Source organism: Rhipicephalus sanguineus, chromosome 10 (assembly GCF_013339695.2).
Source record: "Rhipicephalus sanguineus isolate Rsan-2018 chromosome 10, BIME_Rsan_1.4, whole genome shotgun sequence".
In the NCBI taxonomy this organism is placed as follows: domain Eukaryota; kingdom Metazoa; phylum Arthropoda; class Arachnida; order Ixodida; family Ixodidae; genus Rhipicephalus; species Rhipicephalus sanguineus.
The window spans coordinates 81903054-81926174 of record NC_051185.1 but is presented as its reverse complement, the minus strand read 5'-3'; the positions used below and the strand labels follow the sequence as shown (position 1 = coordinate 81926174).

Genomic DNA, 23121 nt, shown 5'->3' with positions numbered 1-23121 from the left:
TCTTATCACCTGTGGCACATACCAGCACAACATGGACTCTGGTATGAGGGTATGTGCCACACGTGACTGAGGGAAAGGGTTTCGTGACGTACGTGACAGGTAATTTGCGTTATTCATGTAATCACCAGTGAATCGTGTTCGTCATACACTGTTGCTCTGCTATACCAAGTTTGGTATATTACAAGTTACGGAGACGACCAGGAGAGCGCCCAGACGTAGGCGGCCAGATAGAGAGATAGATAGATACGTTGATAGAAACGCCCAAAGTGCCTGAGGTTCGCTAAGAAATGCTTCGCATTTAAAATTCTCTTTTTATATTATATCAGCACAACACACTAAACGCAAAGAACAAGCGGTCCACTTCTGTATTTATGACGACTTGCCGTCTTCCTGACCCAATTCTCCTGCAGCGAGTCTTATGGAAGTCTCACACCTAATGTGCCGGTTTGGTGTAGCAGCGAGACTGCATTTCCTGCGCGCCCTGCGCGCCAAGTTTTCATATCCCCTAGATCGGGATCATGAATTTCGATGATTCACATTTTAAATTACGATGGTGCATGACATTCCTAAAAAATGGTGGGCCATAAAGTGTGATGTCCAAGAGAGACAGCGAGAGAGACAAGGAATGTAGAAAAGGTAGGGAGGTTAACTAGACTATACGTCCAATTTGCTGCCCTACACATGGGGAGGCGGAGTAAGACAGTAAAAGAGAGAGAGAAGGTGAGACACATTTCACATCACGCACACAGTGCCGAGTTTTGCAGGCGGTCGCTCAAAGAAGTTGCTTTCAAGTACCGCAGGAGGGCTCGTGTGGCTTCCTGGGCTGATGTGCTGCGCAACCGGGCTCCGAAGATATTTCCTTCAATAAAGGGCCAGTCATCGAGTCTACTCCAGGCACACGGAGAGTCCGGCGATCTTCATCAAACTGGTGACAGCGGCACAAGAGGTGTTCAATACGTTTCGATGTTATTAAGGGCCGCTCAAATTATTTCACCGAGTTTTTGTTGATTAAGTATTTTAATTACCTTTAGGTGCGGCATAGTATTTCAGCCTCGACGTCGAGTTTTTGTGTGAAGACGACATGTGCTCAACTGTCATACCATTTTTATAAAAAAACTATTGTGTAAAGAACACCTTGTATACAAGTGGCACGGGGACACATGGACAAGCACTTGTCCATGTGTTGCGTCCGGCAATGAAACAGCTGCAAGAATGTCCGCAGAGCCAATGTAAATGTGAGTAAAAAATTGTTCTTCCTTAACTGACAGTATGACAGCACAATTGACAGGTATGAGCGATTCCTTAAAATACCACGTAATCTCGCCACGGATGTGAGCTCCTAAGGTCAGATAAGATGGCCCTGATGTAAGTCGTCCAGTCAAATTACGCCGATATTACGCGAACTGAGGATGATGGAAAAGAAACTACAGCCGCCCAAATCTTTAAATGGCGTCTTTAAGCGGTGACTTTACTGTGAGTCAGCGCCGTACAACGGAGCCGAGTAGCAAACAGAGCTGAGCCCATCGTCTGCTAAGATCTTGAGAGAACAGCCCAGCAGACGATGGGCCCAGCTTAGGGTGGTTTGTGGGCCTGAGATTAGCCTCGCCTGTTTGCAACCTTGCTCAGCCGTAAATTGTCCTGCTTGAATCTGTGAATACCTCAAACCTTGTATTTTCCTCAGTATTCGGCTTGCCATGTGCTCAATCAGTTGCCGCAGGTCGTGGCCGCGAATATGTCAATATCTCCCTCTTTCGACGTTCAGTGCTACTTCTGATGCACCGCGTTGCTGCTAGCTGCGAATTTGGAGGTATCCACCTGTGACTATCGCTTGATAAATAGATTTATCCATATAAATACCGCTAAGAAATCTTTGCGAATGATTGCAATCGCCGCCAAGTGAACATTTCGGACCTTGGACTCCATTCATTTCGTCCATGAAGCCTTTGGCATGCTGCATCTTATTCTGAGAGTTCTGTGAAATCATCTGTACCAGCTACCGCGAACGCATGACGACGTACTGACTGTTCTGGCACTGCAGCTGAAACAAATATGTCACGTTTTGTGGAAGTGCAACTTACAGGACGGGAAAAAGCCATGCTGCTAGACAATTGTGTCCCTGGTTAAACTTTTTTCAGTAGTCAATTCTTACATGTTCGATAAAGTCTGAACGAATAAAGAATGATGTAATTGCTGAAGACACAATCTCCAATATGTTGAAATCTCGGGTGGACACACTTCATTGTACAATACCACTCGCTGCATAACCGTTAGAAAATCCGTCTTCGCATATGTAAAGCAACGTTTCAGAATGACACAACCAGTTCCTGCTGCCTCACCCAATTGTTACAGAGGGGCACAAGAATAGTCTACTGACATTACGTACTCAAGGGCTTGCTGGGAACTTCCACCTCACTTACGCGCCGAGTCATATAAAGACCTACATACTTTACTGCCATGCACAGACACATATTGGTGGCCCTATTTATCCTTTTTATTGCCGGTAATGCGATTGCAATGCGCCGCTGTTTTCCTACACGTCGTCCGCATAGATATTCAATCAGGAACGTAAGTGACTATTTTCAGTTTCATTTCAACGTTCACTAGAACATACAGGTTCTTATAGAGGTTGTTTCACGCAACTAGAACCATCTTTTTTTAAAGAAGGTGGTTAACCGCAGCTGAATAAAACAAACGACATATGACTTGCTGCCATGTGACTTTTGTTAGTGTATTATTGGTACTTGGCTTAATTTGTTAAAGAAAAGGAGCTTGATTATCGGGACTGAAAGTACCATACAAAAAGGGTTATGAATTTTGGTGATTCGTGCTATAATATTTTATCTATATAAGCCAATAATACCATAGTCTACAGACATTCTTCGAGTTCCTCTGATGAGACAGCTGCGTGGGAAGGTTTACTGCTATGTGCGAAAGTTTAATTCCGTGTAAAATGTTTCCAATTTAAATATTCAGCAAAAGTTTCTTACAAAACGTGCCGGTCTCTTGCGCAATTTCTAAGATGTGAAAATATTAGGTTCGACACGTGTTCCGGAATATTAAGCTGCGTTTTTTAAGCAATATCGGGCAGAAAGGCCGATTGGCACAATAGAATACGGACAGGAGTCGAGGAATTCAGCCTCCATGTGCGAAAAGAAAAGCTGGATGTTTGAATTAGTTATTCGAGTAATTTGCTTATTCAAGTCTATAATATTTGATACAATGAGTCCCATGAGCTTATAATGAATCAATTCAAATAGACATGTACTTTCGACGTTGTATCGGCAATTTTAAAATAAATAAATACATTTTGTTCATTAAAAAGTATATAATACACTGTATTGCCGCTTGGCATTCCCAGAGCCGAATAGCTCCTTCTTTAATGCCCGAGTATACAGTAAGCGATGGGTCCGATGTAATAATGATAATAATAATATATGGGGTTTAACGACCCAAAACCACCATATGATTATGAGAGACGCCGTAGTGGAGGGCTCCAGAAATTTCGACCACCTGTGGTTCTTTAACGTGCACCTAAATCTAAATACACGTGCCTCAGACATTTTCGCCTCCATCGAAAATGCAGCCGCCGAAGCCGGGATTCGATCCCGCGATCTTCGGGTCAGCAGTCGAGCGCCATAACCACTAGACCACCGTGGCGGGACGATGTAATAATGGATTCAGAGTACAAGAATTATGTGCAAGATACAGTCATTTGCATCAAGGTTGTTATGAGTGAAATATTCATGAATATTGTCAATATTAAATAGACCAAATAACAAAAGGCCCTCAGTGGGGTCTTGGGAAACTCGACAGTCAATATTAAATTGCTTTTAGGAGCAACGCTCCCAGACTTCTAGCACACAGAAAAATAGACATTTGGATGAACAGTATTGTTTCGCGCTCTCACCCTTACAAATAGCGAATCTTTTCACTGCTCTGCGTCGGCTGAATGGCCCCCGGTAGGTCTTGCGATCTCATCGAAGTGAAAGCAGCGCCCACACAAGGGACAGATAATGGAAATAATGGGACGAGCGGTAGCACCGTCTTTTCTATTTTCTTTGGCCATACGTTAGCGTTGTATATGCTGTCCTGAATTGTAATGCAGTTCGGCAACTTACAGTTCGGTGTAAGGCTGCCTCGGAAAGTTTTTAGCTGTGGACATTTTGAGAGCGGGAGAGGGGTAGCGAGAATTCAAGTTTGGTAATTTCAATTTTTCAGACTTCCCGCCTCGTACTCTCATCCACATTTCATTTCTGGTCGCGCATGCCTGGCATCCATGACGCACATAGAAAACAGAATCAAGGGCTCTTGTATTCCGGCGAGCGCATGTCTGCCACCTATGCCGCCAATATACAATGGAAGTAAGGTCTCCCGTGTTCTAGCGCTGGCACTAGCGTTGGGGAACTTTGAAACCGCAACGCCACCTGTTGAGTCTAGCTTCTTTTTACATAACCAGGTGGCGGGAGGCACGGTTCGCTGGCATCTCGCGCGCGCTCATTATTTATTGGTTCCTTACAAGCGCGAAATTCAAACGTATCAGTTGGAGTGGTGGGCGTGAACCGGAGCAGCGGGCGGCATTTGCGCAGTCGCCCACCGTGGGGAGAAGCCAGGTTCATTCATATTTTACCTGAATGATAGTGTGCTAAGTTTATAGGTCCATGAGGAATACTAGCCTAATTTTTCTGTCATTGGCGCTTTTCTTATTCAGTTCATGAACAGCTCCGAGCGTATATGGACGTGCAGAACATCTAGACTAACTGGCACCCGTTGCCAGTTTGACCAAAGGCGCATTATGAACGCACTGACAATTTTCTTCAACAGAACGATCTTGATCCGAGGACAAAGGTAGGCTGTTTGTTTTTCATTATTGACCTTTCGAATGTTTCTAATGAGTATTTGTTCTGTTTTTTTTCTTTTCACAGGTATAGCATACGGCTGCGGGGAGAATTTGATCCACTACGCAGAGATCGCATGGATGTTAGTACCCTAGGTACAACGTGTATATGTACATAATTGTCACTAAATTTGTAAACCAATTGCCACGACGCTGTTAAGATGAGGAGCACGTCTTTTCAGAAATAAGTCAAACAGTGAGCTTTTTCTTAAGTTTACTTAATAAAAGTTAAATAACAATCATGCTCTATAAATGAAGTGCCGATTGACTTTTTGCAGAGTGGTTTGCATAGAGATACATTTGTATTCTTTGGTGAATGCAAAAGCCGACAAGTTATCTACTTTGGAGTATTTCCTTTTTGTAAAATGACTCTCAAACTCTTCTCGCTCTCACTGCAGAATCCCTGATGATGACACCTCGGGCCTGTTAAATTATTTGTCACCTATTTAGTCGACGTGATTGCCTATTTCAGGTATGCAAGCTGTTTCTCGCGAAACGTTGATTTATGAGGCTCCAAATTCTTCGTGTGGTGTCGTGCAGCTTGGGCTACTAGCGCGAGGTAAGTAGTACCATCTTTTTACGTATACAGTACGCTATAGCAGCGTCACGACTCTCGCTCATCATCACTGTCTCTTTCCACCAGAGCTCCGCACGTTTCCTTCAGTTCATACCTGTGTCTATATGTGAACCACCAATTGAACTTCTAGCTCTCGCGGGGCTCGACACCGCTGCCGTAGCCGCCGCCTCTGCGCTTCGGCATTTCTCCTACCAATTAGTTGGCGCTGATGTGCACACCGGTCGCTCTCAGGAATCTTATTACAACACCAATCCAAATACGTTGCAAGGCATCCTATACAGTACAGTACAAACAGTGACCACCTTGCTGCAGCCCTCTTTTACTCGTTAAATAAGAAATTACCGATGAAAATCTTCAAGGTTGCAGAAAAACTGCACTTGAAATCCTAGCCAATGTTTTAAGCGCGTGCGCAAAATCACGCCTGTTAGGTCATGTACTGAACAGCCGTAGTCAAGCGCCATGGCTGCTTGCGATGCCACGTCTTGTTTTCTCATTATTAGGAGACTGGTAGCCACAACGACGCTAGGTTTGTCTCGGTAACTGTAATGTACGGAAGAAAAACATCAAAACCGTCATCACGCCTATTGTTGCTGAGAAAACGCAGAGAGAGAGAGCGACAATTTCCTGGAATGGAAAGTAGGTATAGTCGGCATAGGCCTAGAAAGAGAGAGAGCGAAAAAACGTTTATTGAGGAATAGCTAGTTGGGAAAGGTGGCAGGGTACCTTAATTTTACGTTTCCTCCAGCCTGCACCGGCCGCCGCGCCCGGGCGACGAGTTGGCACTGGGCAACCAGTTCTGGCTGGGACACCGCAGCCTCCCACACTTGAGTGAGGAGGTCTGGAGACGTAAATAATACGCGCACGTAGTGCGATGAATCGGCTTTTGATGATATGTCTTTATGCACTGCAGTGTCGCCAGTTCGAGTTGAAGCATTTGCCTTAGGAGCCGAAAAGCCGTGGTGGCTCTGTTATTGGCCAATATCTAGCGCATATTTGCTGCAGCAGTTACGGGAGCCGATGTGCAGCCAGAGCTCGGAAGGAACGGAGTGGCCTGCCTACCAAGACAGTGGTGGAAAGGAAGCAGCGGTGAACATATGTGCAGGAGGAATAGAAACTCTGATATTGAGGCGCAAACCTTCAGTTTTACAAATCGCAGCGCTGCTCAGCACGTAAGACTTGTGGACCACATCGCCGCGAGACCATAAACGTGACTCATGCGGGAGCAATAGACACATTTCCATTTTTGTCTTTACACGCCCGCCGTCCATGCCCTTTTCCTACTGCGAAGTTTAGACAAGTTCTGAATTTCCATCCCTTATATCACTATTTCAGCGTGGGCAAGAAACTGTCTTACAGTGTCTCATTCGTTCCGACGAAAAGTAGTACATAAAGATGCACTAAGCTTATCTCTTCCACTCTACAACTTCATATTTCGCGTAGTGAAATGCTAAACGTCCTGTCCTTGTCGACTCGGTAATTAGGTTATACCCATCGCATATAATACTGCCAGGAACACACAGTTGCTCCTACATTGCAGTACACGATGAACATGAAGCTGATATTGTTGTTAGCGTCTTCTCGATCGTACGGCGACAACTATTATGGTGTCGTGATCATTGTAATGAGGTTTTATTGCTTTCATTTTTATCATTCTGTTGATGTTATCGTGTATGAATCTCTTTCTATAGATCTGGTTCGATTGCAGTTCTTTCAGAACATACCACGCTTACATACCGGTGTTTCGGTGCATTTAGGACATATTTAATTATTCTGTAGTTTTTTTTCAGGCTGATACATTTTTCAAGTTATCACGTGAACTGTGACAGAAGATTTGCTACATTATAATACACCAGCTGAAAGTCGACACCGCCCCTGTTTCTTCTCTTTTTGACATGTCAGTTTTACGTACCCGCTGTTCAAATATTAACGGCGGAGGTCTTTAAGGGCGAGGTTAGTGGAAAATCCCTACGAAGCCTACTCAGCTCCTGACAGATATCTGCCACGGAAATTGGGAACGCTCCACTACTCTCATCCGGTCAGCTAAAAATCAAGAATCTGTCTATAACTAGAATGTTAGGCGACGGCTAAAAACATGCGCTCTCCAGAATTAAACTTCTTATCGACTTAGGTCGTGCCAGCAGAGCGTGATGAGTGATGAACATCAACTGTAATGCGATTGCACTTTCGTTCAAAAGACAACACCTCGTAAAATCGGAATTATAATAAAAACATTTTTTATTTCGCTCGTATTGTGGACGTTAAAGCAACGCGCAATTATCAATGATAACAGCTCAGCTGTTTAAGGCTGAGGTTAGTGGAAAATTTCTGCATAGCTGCACGAAGCACCTAACGAGTATGTGCCACTGAAATTTGGTAAGCCATTAATCACTAAAACGAAGCGCCACAAAAAATGAAGAAGCTGTGTATAACTACAATGTTCAGTGGTGGCTAAAGTTGTGCGCTCTCAGATAGATAGATAGATAGATAGATAGATAGATAGATAGATAGATAGATAGATAGATAGATAGATAGATAGATAGATAGATAGATAGATAGATAGATAGATAGATAGATAGATAGATAGATAGATAGATAGATAGATAGATAGATAGATAGATAGATAGATAGATAGATAGATAGATAGATAGATAGATAGATAGATAGATAGATAGATAGATAGATAGATAGATAGTGCCCAAAGCAAAGGGCACGAAGAGGAAAGAATTTGCGAACACTCGACGTTCCACTCATGATACTCACACTGTTTCCCAGGATTCCACTTGCGCACTGTGTGCAAACGGCGTCACTGTTGGCGAAAGTTCATGGACAAGCAAGCCTCTTCTTGAATTGTACTCGTATCAGTCACAATATAGAGAAGCTGTACGTTACATCTCTTGCAATTTGAGTTCCATGACTTTAGCTAGGAAGACCGGGCTTTCATGTAGGCAGATTGCGGCAAAACTGCCATTGAGAAAAATCAAGCAGTGAAGAATCAATGTTATGACACCTGCTCCTCACGTTAAGTGAGGGAAGTTGTATGCATGTTTCATTCTATTAGCCCATAAAACGTGCCCTCTGCTTCACTTGAAACGTTTCTTGTTCATTTAGATTATTAGTCAATCAATATTCCCTTGAGCTTTGAGCGGCTTTCATTCTGGAAGGTAGTCGAAGGCGTCGGCTAGTTTTCGCGTATAAAATACTGATAGTCCTAAAGGACGCGTGCACTTACAGATCTCCGTTATCGCTTCACGCGTAGGAGTGGTGCGACGGATCCTGTGTAGAAAAGTGAAAGAGTGCGGTAGACATATTCAACCGATTAAAAAAAGCATTTAAGAAATACGAACACAGCTAGCATACCAGATAAAGGTTTACGAAACAAAGAAACATGCACCGATAGGCCTGACAGTAGATAAACTACGAAGACGACCGTTTTCTGAGGTGGAGTAATAGCTTCAACAGCATCGATGTACCCTTGTACAGCGACTTCGACCGCGCTCGTCGCGGCGCAGTAGTGACACTGAAAGCCTGTAGTTCGTCAGTGCGTTCGAGCTGCTTCTCTGACTAGACTGCTTCCATGCTGCTGTCTCTGTAACGGTGCACTCAACGTGCGACATTTGCAAACTGAATTATCTAGCGATAAACCCTTTCAGCAATTTCGTAGGCAGTTACGGGCTAAAGATCACCCTTCCAAGTAACGCAGCCATATAGAATGAGTGAAATGCGGAGCGCGCGCCGCTGTAGTGGCACCTCGTTTCGCAGAAGTTCCGGTGTCAACGTAGGTGGCGTGGTCGGCATCGGCGACGGCGTCGTTGGTTGTGAGCAAAAAATCGACGTTGTCTGTGGGCTAAAATTTCAGATGGATGCAAGTAAATAAATAACAAAAAAAATCATCGGTTCGTGTAAGAATCGATTTCTACCACGGAGCCACACCAGTGCATAAAGCGGCTTCATAAAAAAAACGCTATAAGAATCTCATGCAGTGGGAGGAGTCTCTCCTTAACGCACGTAATATTGCGTGCTAGAATCGTAGAAGCGCACCAAGCGTCACTACATGGGAAATACGCAACGAGTGGGTGTTTTACAGCTGCCCACCCATTAGAAAGCGTGCAGCTGCGCAGGTGCGCGTGGCACTTTACAAAAGGAAGAATTATGGCGTAGTGGGCAGATCGAAACTGTACTTGTAGTGTGCGATATAGGATAGTTTGAAACGGCCAATGCTACGCGAACAAATGTTTCTTTACTTGCGGCCCGGTTGGAGGCGATGGGCGCGGGACCCGATCTATCGCGTTCAACGCTTCATGGCGAAGCTCAAATGTCCTCCGAGTTTTTCACTTTTGGACCATATAGAAAAGCAGTCTGAATGTTATACCTATCTTATAGAGTGATAGCTCTACTCTTCTCGGTACAAACCCCAAAAAAAGTATCCGTTTCGTGAATCTCCCCTTCAGGCTCAGCCAAGCCTGCGAAAGAGCTTCAGCGAAACACTCGGTGCGTTCTGTAAAATGAACAACGGCTCATGGTGAGCCTTTCGTGCCGCCACTCCCAGAAGCATTGGTTGCATCCAAGTTTGCTGCGCGCACACACCTAGAGCGCCGCCGGAGGCGACCAGCGTCTGTGCCTTGTCTTGCTGTGCTACACATTTTTGTCTCTGTGTGTAGTAGACGTGTCAAGACTTCTTGTAATGTAGCAGACGTGTAAGAACGTTAAATATCTGCTTAGCAATGGTCTAGTTCATTCTCAAGTCAAGCAGAACTGAGGCATTGCTCGACAAATTTGGTTTAACGTTGTTCAACCTCTGCCATATTTTCTTGTAACCACTTCTTTCGTTGGTATACTTGTCCGATTGGCATACATATACATGTATCCCGAATACCAAAGTTCTGCATTTAGTAACTGTGCCGTTATGTTATTTCCTTGCTTCTAGATGCTGCGTTATATTATGAGCTCCGAGTGAAGAACTCTTCTATCGAAGGCATGATTGATAGAGAGTGCTGGAGGCACTTTCATTGCGTCGCCCATCGAGAAGTATATGTTTACAATTCGGAATGCCAACATCACGTTCGCCCACGCGAATGAATTCATGATATACTGCCCTTAAAAATTTATCTTTGACAAGCTGCACATATTTCACCTTACCAACAGCGGTGCATATAAATGCTGCCATTATTCGCACGTGGCATTCCAAGCTAATAAAAAAAAAACAAAGTGGTCCGCTGCTGTCAGGCATGATGGGCATGTACCTTTAGGTTGCAATAGACTCGACTATCCACATTTCTACTGGAATGACTGCTCGACAAGCAGCGATGTCAATAAAGCGACGTCTTTTCGGATGTGCCTCGCTAATGTTAGGTGCAGAGCTAAGATATGTTGACTGAAGGCAATTTGTCATGTAGAGTGGAGCCAAATTAAGAAACTTCTATTTCTGGCTTTTTTTATTTACCGGAACTCATCAGCGTCACCGTACATGGCGGAACAAATACCGAAAGATATTTGTGCACACGTCGCACGTTTTTATGCTCGCACGATGTTTCCCAGGCAGAGGAAGTTCGCCAGACAGATAAGAACGCCTTACAATGCCTTTACACTCTGGGCGCCCTCTGGCACAGGGCAATAACTTTACAGTTTGTGGACCATAACGGTGTATGGTTGCTCATTGTGGTGTTAAACAAACGAGATATAATAACAAAATGGAGTACGACAAGGTACTTGATGGTCGTCAAGAAATTAATGAATTTTCGAAAAAAAAGAAAATTTTTTGCGCCTGCATACATCCATTTCTACTGACCCTGTCGCCCTAATTCAACGTGAGAAATATCTCCGCTACTTGTTCCTTTTCGCACATCTTTTAATTCCCATGCCTAAATATAAGGTTGTGTTATGTAAAGTACAAGATATGCCAGGTTGCCCGACCCGAGGCCGCTTTGTGAGCCCTGCCGGGGCACGGGCATACTACTTCTCGACGTCAGCCACCTCAGGGCACTCGAAAAACAGCTGAGTGCCAATATCCTAGAAGTGTCACCGTCTTCGTGACACTGCTAAGATATATAAGAGAAAGCATAATTTTCAAACATGGCTGATCCCTCCGTTATAGGAATTGGTATGGCAGGAAAGTGAAACGTGTCTTCACAGAGGTAGTTGAGCGTTTATTGCGCATTGATGAATGAGCGCTTGTACAATATCTATTACTGTTTGGCAGCTATAGCACCGTCAAACACAAAGAAGGACGCACGAAACGAACGCACAAGTATACTCAGGATGAGCGCGAACTGTTTTTTTACCCTTGAACTTGAACGCTATTTAGAATTGAAATATAAGTGATAAATTGCATGTGTTGTACACAAATACAGAAGGAGGTCTCAAAGTCGCGAGACTGTGAGTGAGACCTCCTATAAAAGCATACATCAGAGATACAACGCAATAGTAAAAAAAAATTGGATTTGGATTTGGATTCCCACGGTGGCAGATCCCACGTACCGTGGGATCTGCCACTGTGGGAATCGATGTTATGGGAAGCATGCGCGGGATGGTGAATGTGGCGTAATTTTACACATTGAGCGAAACGTTACGGATGGCGCTAGAGAAATGTCGAAGTGGTATACGTAAACTCATATGTTGAAGACCAACACCGGACGCGGTAAGCTGATATGTAGTGATTATGTTCCTCAATACTCGATAGTGCGAATCCGAACAGGACAAAGAAGGAACACAGATGCACAAGACAGGCGTTACTCGCAAGTGAGCTTCGTTCAGGAAAGTTTCCCTATACTCCGTTTCATACATCAGGTGCAACGCTATGGAGGCTAGCGAGACTTCTTGCAGTAAATCCGTCCGTGTTAAGAAATAGTTCGGTGTTCTTACCACCCAAAATTGACTTTTCTTTTCGCTTTCACAGTGGGCAGTTACAGAAAATGTTTTGTGTCTTCCAAATAAACCAACGCCGTTATATCTGCGGTATTATGCAGCTCAATCACTGAGCGTCTAGTTGCTTTTGTTTTTCGTTATTTTATTTGTGGCCCGTCGTGACGCGTCGCGCGCTGGTTCGTGCTCAGCTTGCGCGAGCGTTTACAACGACAAAAGCCGAACACTGGACGCGCGGATTTACACATTTTGTTTATTGAACTTCCTGCATAGCTTCCACAACGTTGCACTTGATGTGTGAAACGGAGTATAGACATATGGTACGCAGCCGACGGGCACGCGCAGGCGCATTGTACGTAGTACGTTACAGTTGCAGTTGTTACAGTGTTATGCTTATACTTGTCCGCTATGACGGAGAACGCACGCACGTTTCACGAACCTGTGTGTATGTGTAGGAGGGGTTCTTGACAGTTCTTGAACAAGGTCATCAGCACCTTGTTCACTGAGCACAAGGAGCTTGCCATGACTTGTTATCGGATCCGGTCGCGATCGCGGTGACGAGGGGTCCATGTATAGTGAAGAATGAGGTATAGTACGCGCGTTGGAAATCGTGGATGCCTCGGTTATTTTGTCGACAAATCGTCCTTCGATAGAGCCGGCGACATGTCGGAACCTGAAGTCGCCCTTCGCGTTGGTGAGTTATAGGCCGTCGAGGCTGGTAGGCCTGGATAGTGCTACGTAGACCAACATCAGTGGATGGCGCTTGTCATATTCGTAGACTACATGGGCGTATGTCGCCTACGTATCCTAGTCTATAAGGCGGCTGTAAATCAATCTGACATCATTATCGGTCAGAATGAGTCCATCGCCCAGCCTTGTAAGAAATGAAGAGGACACGGCGTCGTTCTGGTGGACTAAGTGCACTTTACGGTGCGATGAGTGAACATCATACGTAACATTCGTTAGTGTATTCGTCCGTGGTCGAGAAATGCTTCAATATGCCTTGCTGATTCATAGTAATAGAAATGTAATGTTTATTGGACTGCTATAAAAGCAGAGCCAACACTGGAACCACAGACGTTTATCTGATATGACGCCTGTATCGTAGGAGTATATATGTAGTGTTTATCGCTTTCTTGTAAAATTAGATAGCCACCACCACAACCACAATTGACGTTGCACCAATATTACGCCTGCATAGGCTGTTTTTCCAAACCAGTTTATATACCTGGCGTGGCTCTGTGGTAGAATACCTGATTGTCACGCAGAATGCTTGGGTTCGATTTCTGCTGGGATCCTAATTTTCATTCTTTCCATTCGTCGGGTCAACGCTGCCGATGTCGGTTTTTCTTAACGCTCTCGCATTTCAGTTACCAATGTTTGTTCTCGCCGTTCCTGGGCACATATAAACTGTCAATCACCTGTGGCGCATACCCGTACACCGCGGCCCATGGTAAACGGGTATGTGCCACACTTGTCTAGAGGAAAGGGTTTGACGACGTACGCGACAGGGCTTTCACGTTATTCATGTCATGACCAGAAAGTCATATTTGTCAAATCATCTTACCCTTCCATGCCATTTTTATTCTACACCAAGTTAAGGAGGCGATCATGAGAGCACCCAGGCGTAGGCGGGTAGATAGATAGATAGATAGATAGATAGATAGATAGATAGATACGTAGATAGAAACGCTCAAAGTGCCAAAGGTTCGCTAAGAAATGCTTCGCATTTAACAGTGGTAAGGATAGAAAAATTGAGATATACAAAATGTACAGATAAGCGCGAGATAGCGAACATAAGTTATGCAAAATATGCCCATAAGCACGAAAAGACTAACACAAAAATGCAATAACATTGACTCTGTATAATATCAAGCATTATAAATTTAATAAGGGCGAACGCAAGAATTTTTTAAACATTTCGAGGGATCTATTTTTGATCTCCAAAGGTAAAGAATTCCACAAGGATACAGACGAAAATTTTGTGGTAAACTTGCCATTATTAGTCCTGGGTACCGATGTAACTTTTTTTGTGTTTAAGCAGTGCGCTCCTTTCGCAAACGCGGCTGCTGCAGCTAGCGAAATGACCTTCGTGGGCCCTGTAACTTCAACGCAACCTTTGCGGTGATCGCACACCACGATCACCAGATAAGCGCGCGTGCACGGGCGACCACGCCCTGCAGGCCACAGTTCTGGTAGGACGCGCGCGCACCGCAACGAGCGGGGCATTGCCCTTTAAAGCGCGCTCTTCGCGCCATCTCGCTCGTGATGACGAGAACACATTGAAGTGCCACCGAGCTCTGAGTATCAGCACTGGGAAATGTTGTATAGAAATAGCTCGCCGTTAGTGTACTCAAGAACGTGCGCTTTGTGGCCGAGTCATTTAGTGCCCTGCGCTGTGGAGCTAGGGGTCGTTGTTTGGATGCCCAATGACGGCATGTGTGCCTTTATTTGTTGTCATCTGATAGTGTGCATGTTACAACGTCATATTTGTGACGGAAATACGTCAGTGAAGCCTTGGTGGTCCTCGGCATAATACACTTTCGTGTTAAAATGCCAGCGCGGTCAAAATGAGGGATGATCAAAGGCTAACACCCGTATTCTAGAACGTTTCGTCACTCAACGCTTCCCCTTGACTTGGGAAAGTCTATGGGAGCGCTGTCTCGAGGTAAGACAAGTCACTGCATATTAGCGATAATATGCAGCGAGTCTTGAGAAGCGTGGCGTCATTTTCAGTCGAGTAGCTGTGCTGTGCTCAACTCAGTCAAGTGAAGGACGAACTCCGAGTCGAGGCTTATTTGAGAATACGGGTGTAAGTATTACCGATACTTTCCACCGTCTTTAGTTCGGGTCATATCGGCGTAATTTTGACTCGAGCACGCAGATCAGAGCAAACATTATGTTTGAGACCAGGATTGTCGCTGCATGACGTCACTGTGATGTCGCACAGCGCCTAACAACATGGTTGTCATCACAGTAGCACTAATGAAATACCTCTGTATTTCAGCTATTCACTATTATTTGCCTTAAAATTAACAGGTGTGTGTGCGCAACCAACACATGTAAGACCGCTATATATGTTTATGCTCGATTAAAGTACTTACTATATTATATTATGTATCATGTCATATCATAATGTATCATGTCATATTATGGCGTCGTATCAGTTGTCTACAAAATACGCGTATTCTTTGTAAGCGTGGGTGGATGATTGAGTACGTCTGGGCACTGCACTGTACTTGTGCACGCTCTGCGTTTCTCTTCTGGCCGCTTTGCCTCATCCACGTACATGAGAGATTTAGTTAACCTTGCCGAATGTCCGTGTTTTTTTAGCTCGTTTAATTCTCTCCCCACGGCGCTAACTACCGCCTAATTCGCAGCTGTGGCGCTGTCGCAGATTCATTCGCATATATATTACGCAAGATATCCCTGCGGAGGCTGTACTCTGCTGGGTGGCTGCACCCTTGATGCAAAACTGCGTTGAAGCGTACATTTGGCAACCAATGCATGAAGAAAATGACTGTACGCTCTACGACGGTGCAGCCATTTGGTGTAGCTGTGCAGTTTGCATTTACTTGCGTAGAATGCTGAAACATACGAATGTAAGCTAATCAGGTCTGTCAACATCAATTCAACTCATTGCCAACCGCACTTCTGCAAACGATGGGGACCATGAATACGTAAAATTGTGGAAGGCATCACTACACCGCACCTTACTTCTAGAAATAAATCACATCACTGTTTTCGAAAATGGTGGCAGTGGTGTTCCGCATTTTTTACACTACATGCACCATGCCTGTCATAATGGCGAATGCAGCCCGCACATTCGCGAAGCGAATTATGTCGATGGCTTAGAAAATGACGCAAGTTCATTTTGGGTGTGTCTAAAGAGTGCGGCCGTTGCACAACTCCGTGCCTTTGTTTCGGTTTCGCCGGCGAAATCGACTGGATTTTGTCCTTCCGCGACAATTACCAGCTGCCGCACTTTGGACACCTCAAAGCGGCAACGGGGTCTTCGCAGGAAGTGCTCCAATACTCCATTTTGAAATTGACATTGAAATTTCATTCCGCAACAAGAGCATGTTACGAGGAGGCCACGTAAAAGCCGCTCGATCAGCTTGAGGAGCCCTGACCTACCCTAGTACACAGAATAGCAAAGAAGCGTGCGGCTAGGTAAGTACAGCCTATTAAGAGAAATATATATGAATTCGTAACGTGACTGAAAATGTAAAAGGAGATTACAATGCAAGCATAGAAAAAACGGTACTCGTCACATCACATAATTATACAAACACTAATCGCGGTTGTTATCGTGATATGCTTGATATGTTAATCTTTTGTTCCTTTGTCATGTGGTTTAGATTGTGGGCAGTTGAAATTTTAACATTTGATTTCCATAATTCGTTTTGCATTTCGCTATGCGCCACACTTCAGGTTGACGTACTTTATAAGAAGGGTTTTCCTTTAAGCTCACTATTCTTGCAATGGTATTTTTCAATAAACCGAACTTATATAGACGACATACCTTGCAATCGTGTATTTATGCAACCTGAATGATGCGGTGCTTTTTAAATGAGTCTGCTGTGTGGCAGCGATGTGGCACTTTACAGGCTAGATGCAAAGCTTTCCTTTAAAAGACGGTAAGTTTGCTAATGTTTGCAGTAGTTGTTGTTGACCATACAAGAAAGGCATTATTCAACAAAGAAGAAAACAAAGAATTATATATGAGCACGTTAACGGAAGCAGGAAACTAGTAGCAATGGCGGCGCATAACGCCGATTGTTCTGGATAGTTTATTGATAATATGGTTCACGTGATCATAACATGTCATGTTTTGTAAAAAAAAAGCCTAATGATTTGAAACTTTTGACAACTTCAATTGCTGGGTTATTTAATGAAATGATGGGAAACTGGAACTGCGTGTGCCGGGAGCGAAATAAAACAGCCTTAGTTTTTTTATGTTTAGTTTTAGCGTGTTTACTGGAGTCCATGCAGTAATTTCTGACAGAGCGTTAATCGCTCGACTACCTACTTCGCTGCTACATTTGCCTGAAAAAAAATAATAAACTCGTATATTCAGCGTATATTATATATTGAGCTGATTGATCAATACGGAATATCTCATTAATGTAAAGTATGAAGAGAAACGGTCCCAGATGGCTTCCTTGTGTGAAGCCTGTTTTAATGGATTTTATTGAGGAACGCTTTCCTCCAATTACGACGGATAGAGTGCGGTGTTGCAAGTTAGACACGATTCACTTGTGCACAATGCCTCTTATACCATAATGATCCAGCTTTTGACGAAGAATTTTATGATTAATGAGGTCGAAGGCCTATGAGAAGTCGAGAAAAAGCCCATGTACCATATTTCTAGATTCAAAATTTTCTAAAATGTATTCCTTTTGTGCCAGTAGCGCGAGCTCTGTAGGCTTAGTTTTGTGGAAACCCTACTGCGCCGAACTGATCGAGTTGAAATGGTTATTACTATTTTCGCTACACCTTTTGAAAACACATTTCTATAACCCTTTTTACAGATAACTGTGACTTTTGCTATCTGCATGTTTCACGGAAAATCTGTCGTGGACAAACATGTGTGAAAAAAGCTGGTAAGGGAGGGTGCTACTATATGAATAACATATTTAGCAGGTTCATTTGAATACTACCCGCCTCGGCAGTTTTGCTATTGCGGAGTGTCAGGAACGTCGCTATTAATTCACTCCCTGAAACTGGCTCTAAAAACATTGTTTTGTTGCTTTGATCATTCGTATATGTTTTAGCAGTACTACTGGTTGTTGTGTCACCAACTGAATAAAGAAGTCGTTGAATGCGTCAGCTAAGTCAGACTCTTGAATTTCTGTCCCATTTGTCATAATTTTCGTTACTGCCTCCGGTGCATTACTAAGCACACTGTTAAGTACGCTTCGAAACGTTTTCTGTACACCCACGTGCTGAGTTAAACAGGTTTGAATAATATAGTTTTTTGTATCACGAAGGCGTTTTGTGAAAAAGTTTCGGTACTTTTAATAAGTTTTGAGGGCTACCGGGGACTTGCTCAATAGAAAAGCCTTGAACAGTTGGTCGCGCTTACTTGTAGGCGTAAGACATTATTTATTGAAGGTTTCCGACTTTTTTTACATGATTTAAACGTGTTTACGGGAAATCATTCAAGGTATATTTCAGATAACTTGTTTATAAAAACATCGTATGCTAAATTGGGGGCGCTCACTGCGAACACATCGCTCCAGTCTGTTCTGCCTAAGCATCCTCTAAATAGGGTCAGTGTTTCAGGATTAATCAGTCTATATAGAAATGCTGCGCACAGTTGTTTAGGTGCGGTAATAGGTTGGCTTGGAAACATAAATGTAGGCATCTGGTCGCTAATATTGTGAATCAGAATGCCAGCCGTAAGTAGGGAAGGATCAAAGTTGGTTATTTAAAGACCTAAAAGCATTGCTGATTGTGAAATGATTCGCGTAGGAGACGTTACAACATTTTGACAGTAACGCGAGCTTAAGAATGATTCAAGTTCTAATTTAACACTGCTGTTAGCTTACAGGCTGATGTTGCGGTCACCCCTTAAAATTAAGGCATATTTTCTTTCACTCGCAAATTCTAACAGAGTGTAAACAAGAAAAAAAACATGGCTGATCCATCTGTCATAGGAATCGGTATAACACGGAAGTGAAACCTGTCTTCACAGACGTAGTGGAGCGCTTGTTGCACATTCCTTCGCCCCAAGGGCGAAGGAATGAATGCTACAACAACAAATTGCAATGTCACGCGAAGAACGGCAAGCAGCTCGAAACTTGCAACGCGCTGCTCAAGCAGAAAGGACGCACGGAACGAACATACAGAGAATGAGAGCGAACTAACTGTCCCAATTGTAACTTATTCCTGCGTGAGCACTGCGCTCCTTTCGCAAAAGCGGCCGCTACAGTGAGCCAAGTGACCTTCGTGCTCTCAACGCGACACATACAACCCACCGCGATGACGAGATAAGCGCACGCACGAGCGACCACGCCCTTAGACGCGGGCGCTCGTCGCAACGGCGACGACCTTTCAAGCGCCCCCTTCTCTGCCCTTCGAGCCTTTCGCGCTATCTCGCTAGTGATAACGAAAACACGCTGTAACGCCGATCTCTGAGTACCGCCACCGGCAAATGGTGTATGTATATACATAGCTCACCGTTAGCATTGCGATGAACGGACCGTCCGTGGCCAAATCGTTTCGCGCTGCGCGCTGCGGAGCGAGGGGTCGTAAGTTCGATTCCCGGTGACGGAACTTTTTCTTCTGGTTTTTTCTTTGCCCACTGTTAGTCTTTATATTTTACAACGTCATTTCCGTGACGGAAATACGTCAGTGGAGCCGTGGTAGACCCAGGCATAAAACACTTTCGTGTTAAAAACGGTCATTCCTTGACGGAGGGCGGTAACATACACAACACACTGAACTACCACATCTAATAGTAAGCGTTTTATAAAAAGCAGAAATACAGCAGAATTTCGACCCTAACGCAGGGTCCATCGAACTTGAGATCAGCATTGCTACGCCACCACCTTTTAGCCTGTTTGATTCATGTAGTACGGTTTATAAGTTGGAAACTTCAATACATCATTTTCCCAAGCAAACCACGTTTTAGAAAACATCAGAACGTCAAAGCATACTTGTGCTTCACTAAAAATATTCCAGTTCATCCTGTTATTTCTACATAATCTAAGGTTTAAATGAACAACACTAAAGCTTTTCTCACAACAAGCGTCCCATTTTAAGATTTATAAGGTCTATCAGTGCAGTTAAGGGAATCATGGTAAGAAAAATATCAAACGATTATCAGGAGTGTAACAATGAAATGCAGAGCAACAGTATCACAGCTTATCGAGGTCAGCCAAACAACGAACTACAGCCGCGCTATCACCCACTTTTTTCTTGACGAGAATCTTGCCGTTGCAATGCCATGAAAAACGATAGCCATTGTTTTGTGCCCACTCTCTTATACAGTGCAGCAACCCTGTTTTGCTGAGTCATGTTCTCAGTGATCAAAACACCCGATGAAGCGTCTCTTAGGGCTTTCGACATTTAGAACCACTTATCACGAATTGACTGCTGGGCAAATCGGACTTAATTTCAGGTGTTCTGTTTGGCTTTGATGGAAGTCTGTGAATAGTGCCAATGACATTCCCCGTCAGCTCTGGTAAGTTAGCAGTCTTGGCCACATCATTCAACTTACACAGCAAATCCGCGTTTGGCGTAGCTTGGATGCCACAAAGTTCTATGTTTAATCTCCGACTACGAAACTCGAGATCATTCACTGTAGCCTTCAGTTGCTGAATATCACTAGAAGTGCGGTCAGCCTCCAATTTCCCTACGCGTCTGCTTAAACTACTGTCTCTTCCCTGTTTAACTTGACGCCTCAGGATGTTAGCGTACTTCTGTGACAATAGCTGGATTGAGTCTTTAATTTTCCCAACCTGAGCAGGCAGCCCTACCAAAGCATCAAGCCTTCAAATTATATCTGCCAAACAAACGGTTAACTTGGCGTCCGTGTTAGTTTTCTCCCCCACCTTTAGCTTTAGCTTCTGACGAACGGCAAGCACACCATCGCCATGCCCTGCGACCTCTCTCGCATTTAGTCTTAAATGTTGACTCCGACCAGCTGGAGCAACTAGCAATATGGTAAGAGGACTCACATCCGTTGCACTTCACGACGAGTCCATCACAAGGGAGGGAGTCATCACTGGAGCGGCATGTGCTTCCCATGGTACGTCGTCCGGAGATTCACAGTAGCACTCAGTTCACACTCACTTTGGCGGCATTCAGTTCGGAAAAAAGAATCAAATTTAACACACAGCACTGAGCAAAGCACTGAAACACTGTGGCAACGGCGGTAGCGGAAAGGCAGCGGTATTACGAAAATAAGCGAACTTACCAACCTGGGTAGGCGAAAAAGAGCAGATTAGCGAACGTCCTTTCATAGCCGCCGCTGCCACCAGTTTGTCCAGGTACGATATCGGCGCCGGAAACACGACAACACTTCCGCGAGGTCAATGACGTCATGATGTTGTTCCACAGCCCCGGCAGCAGATCAGGGGAACGTCCTTGCACTTGCACCGCCGCCGCTGCCACCTGCGTCACCCGAGTCATTTGACTCGACCACTTGCGTCCTCTAATTAAGAACTCAATCTAAATTCTTCAATTGCTCCAGTCGCTAGTTGATGCCTTCAGTAATGATGTTCAACACTACACGAACTGCAATTATGGAGTCAGAGAACAAATATCACATTTCGCTTAATCCTGAGGAGTTTAGCAAACATTTCTTGAAACGCACCGTATACTTTCAAGAAACCACATATGGTCATTTCCTGTCCTCGGCTACACAAGGTGTGTTCGAAAGTTCATTGCTTGCTGGAGAAGAAGTTGAGATGGAATTCGAAGTTGTCGCAGTCTAAGCAGATATATTGCCCATGAAGAAGACGAAGTCAGTATTCCTCACGTATTCTGAAATATCGTATAGTAGTGCATTTCGACTAATATTGCCTGCAATGCGTAAACCATCAAGAACGCCAAGAAGCAACAGAGTAGACAAAACTGGTGCAGTATAAGAGAACGGGCTGCTATTAATTTTATACATTTGAATTAGCTTTATATTTCTATGCTCGGGAGCTACTGTACATACATAGTATTCTGAATGTTATTACACGCGAAAAACACCAAGTACACTAAAGAGCATAATCGGAAGGCAACAGCCAGAAGCAGTAAAACAAACTGGAAATAAATGACGTGATGTGATATAGGCTGCGAAATGCTTCGTCTTGTCTGGATTACCGCATGCGCATCTTCTGTTTCCTTCTTTATTTTTAGTGGACCGGCGGTGAGCATTGAGGCTCGCACAATTTCTGTAGCGCATTTTTTGCCAGTCCACGAGTTCCAGTTGCCAGTCCAGTTGCCAGTCCACGATGTGCAGCTCCGCGGGGAAATAACCGCGTGCCTGAAACACCCTCACATGGTGCTTCCCCCTTGAATCACTTTTCAAAAGTTCGCACTTTACAAATTTTATTTCTGATGGATATTACAAAAATTTCGGTGCCGTGAAGAGAGTCGGAAGATTGATATTGCCGAAATTGCCATTGCTGAGCGTGTGCTGGCTCGTATCTTTACGACCATCTTACACGCCCAGGTACCTTGCCATGGTTTTTTGCAGTTAATGTAACTCTAAGAAAAGCCCGAAATGCTTTTCCTGTATATCGTTCCGAAAATACTACTAGGTTTACACCTTTAAAATAATTTTCAGAAAATGTTTCAATGAAACGTCCATAGGAAGTGTTCCCTTTTCAAACGCGCTACAATCCTCGGTGCAACGCATTCATATGCTTCCCATAAATTCATATTCGGCAAGCGTGGGTGTAGGGCACAGTGGTTATGCCACACACCTTCGGAACAGGCTTCGAACCCCACCTCGCCGAGAAAATTTATTTCATTTTGCTAGTTCACTAATGAGTTCTTGGATGTGAGCGCGAAAAGACAAGGACGAAGGGAAGAAGACACACACACTGACGCTACTAACAACAAAAAACGTTTATTTTTATTCACCAAGCCTACTTATATACCTTCTTTTGCACACGTGACCACTAGCATATAACATGAAAAACGAGCAATACAATCAACAACATGACAGGGTTGAAAACCTCCTATGGCGAAATTGACCGCTTCTGCGTCACCGGCAACCAGACAGACCTTAACACATGCGCAGGTAGTGTAATTGAGCAAAAAGGAATTAGACTACCTGCGCATGTGT

General features: G+C 44.2%; 1 protein-coding gene across 1 annotated transcript; it reads left to right on the top strand.

Annotated features, from left to right (window-relative positions):
- The first annotated feature begins 2385 nt into the window (after nt 1-2385).
- Nucleotides 2386-10726, top strand: LOC119406983 (uncharacterized). The gene is made up of 5 exons (XM_037673802.2): nt 2386-2565; nt 4709-4845; nt 4923-4990; nt 5367-5453; nt 10396-10726. The coding sequence occupies exons 1-5, from the start codon at nt 2455-2457 to the stop codon at nt 10545-10547; spliced, it is 555 nt and encodes a 184-aa protein (XP_037529730.1). The 5' UTR covers nt 2386-2454; the 3' UTR covers nt 10548-10726.
- Nucleotides 10727-23121: the final 12395 nt, after the last annotated feature.

What these genes read in the sequence shown, in the direction of transcription:
- LOC119406983 (XM_037673802.2), top strand. Translation starts at nt 2,455, where the DNA reads ATGCACAGACACATATTGGTGGCCCTATTTATCCTTTTTATTGCCGGT. An exon ending in ATAGATATTCAATCAGGAAC is followed by an intron (nt 2,566 to 4,708) that starts GTAAGTGACTAT and finishes TTTCTTATTCAG; the next exon opens with TTCATGAACAGCTCCGAGCG. An exon ending in ATCTTGATCCGAGGACAAAG is followed by an intron (nt 4,846 to 4,922) that starts GTAGGCTGTTTG and finishes TTCTTTTCACAG; the next exon opens with GTATAGCATACGGCTGCGGG.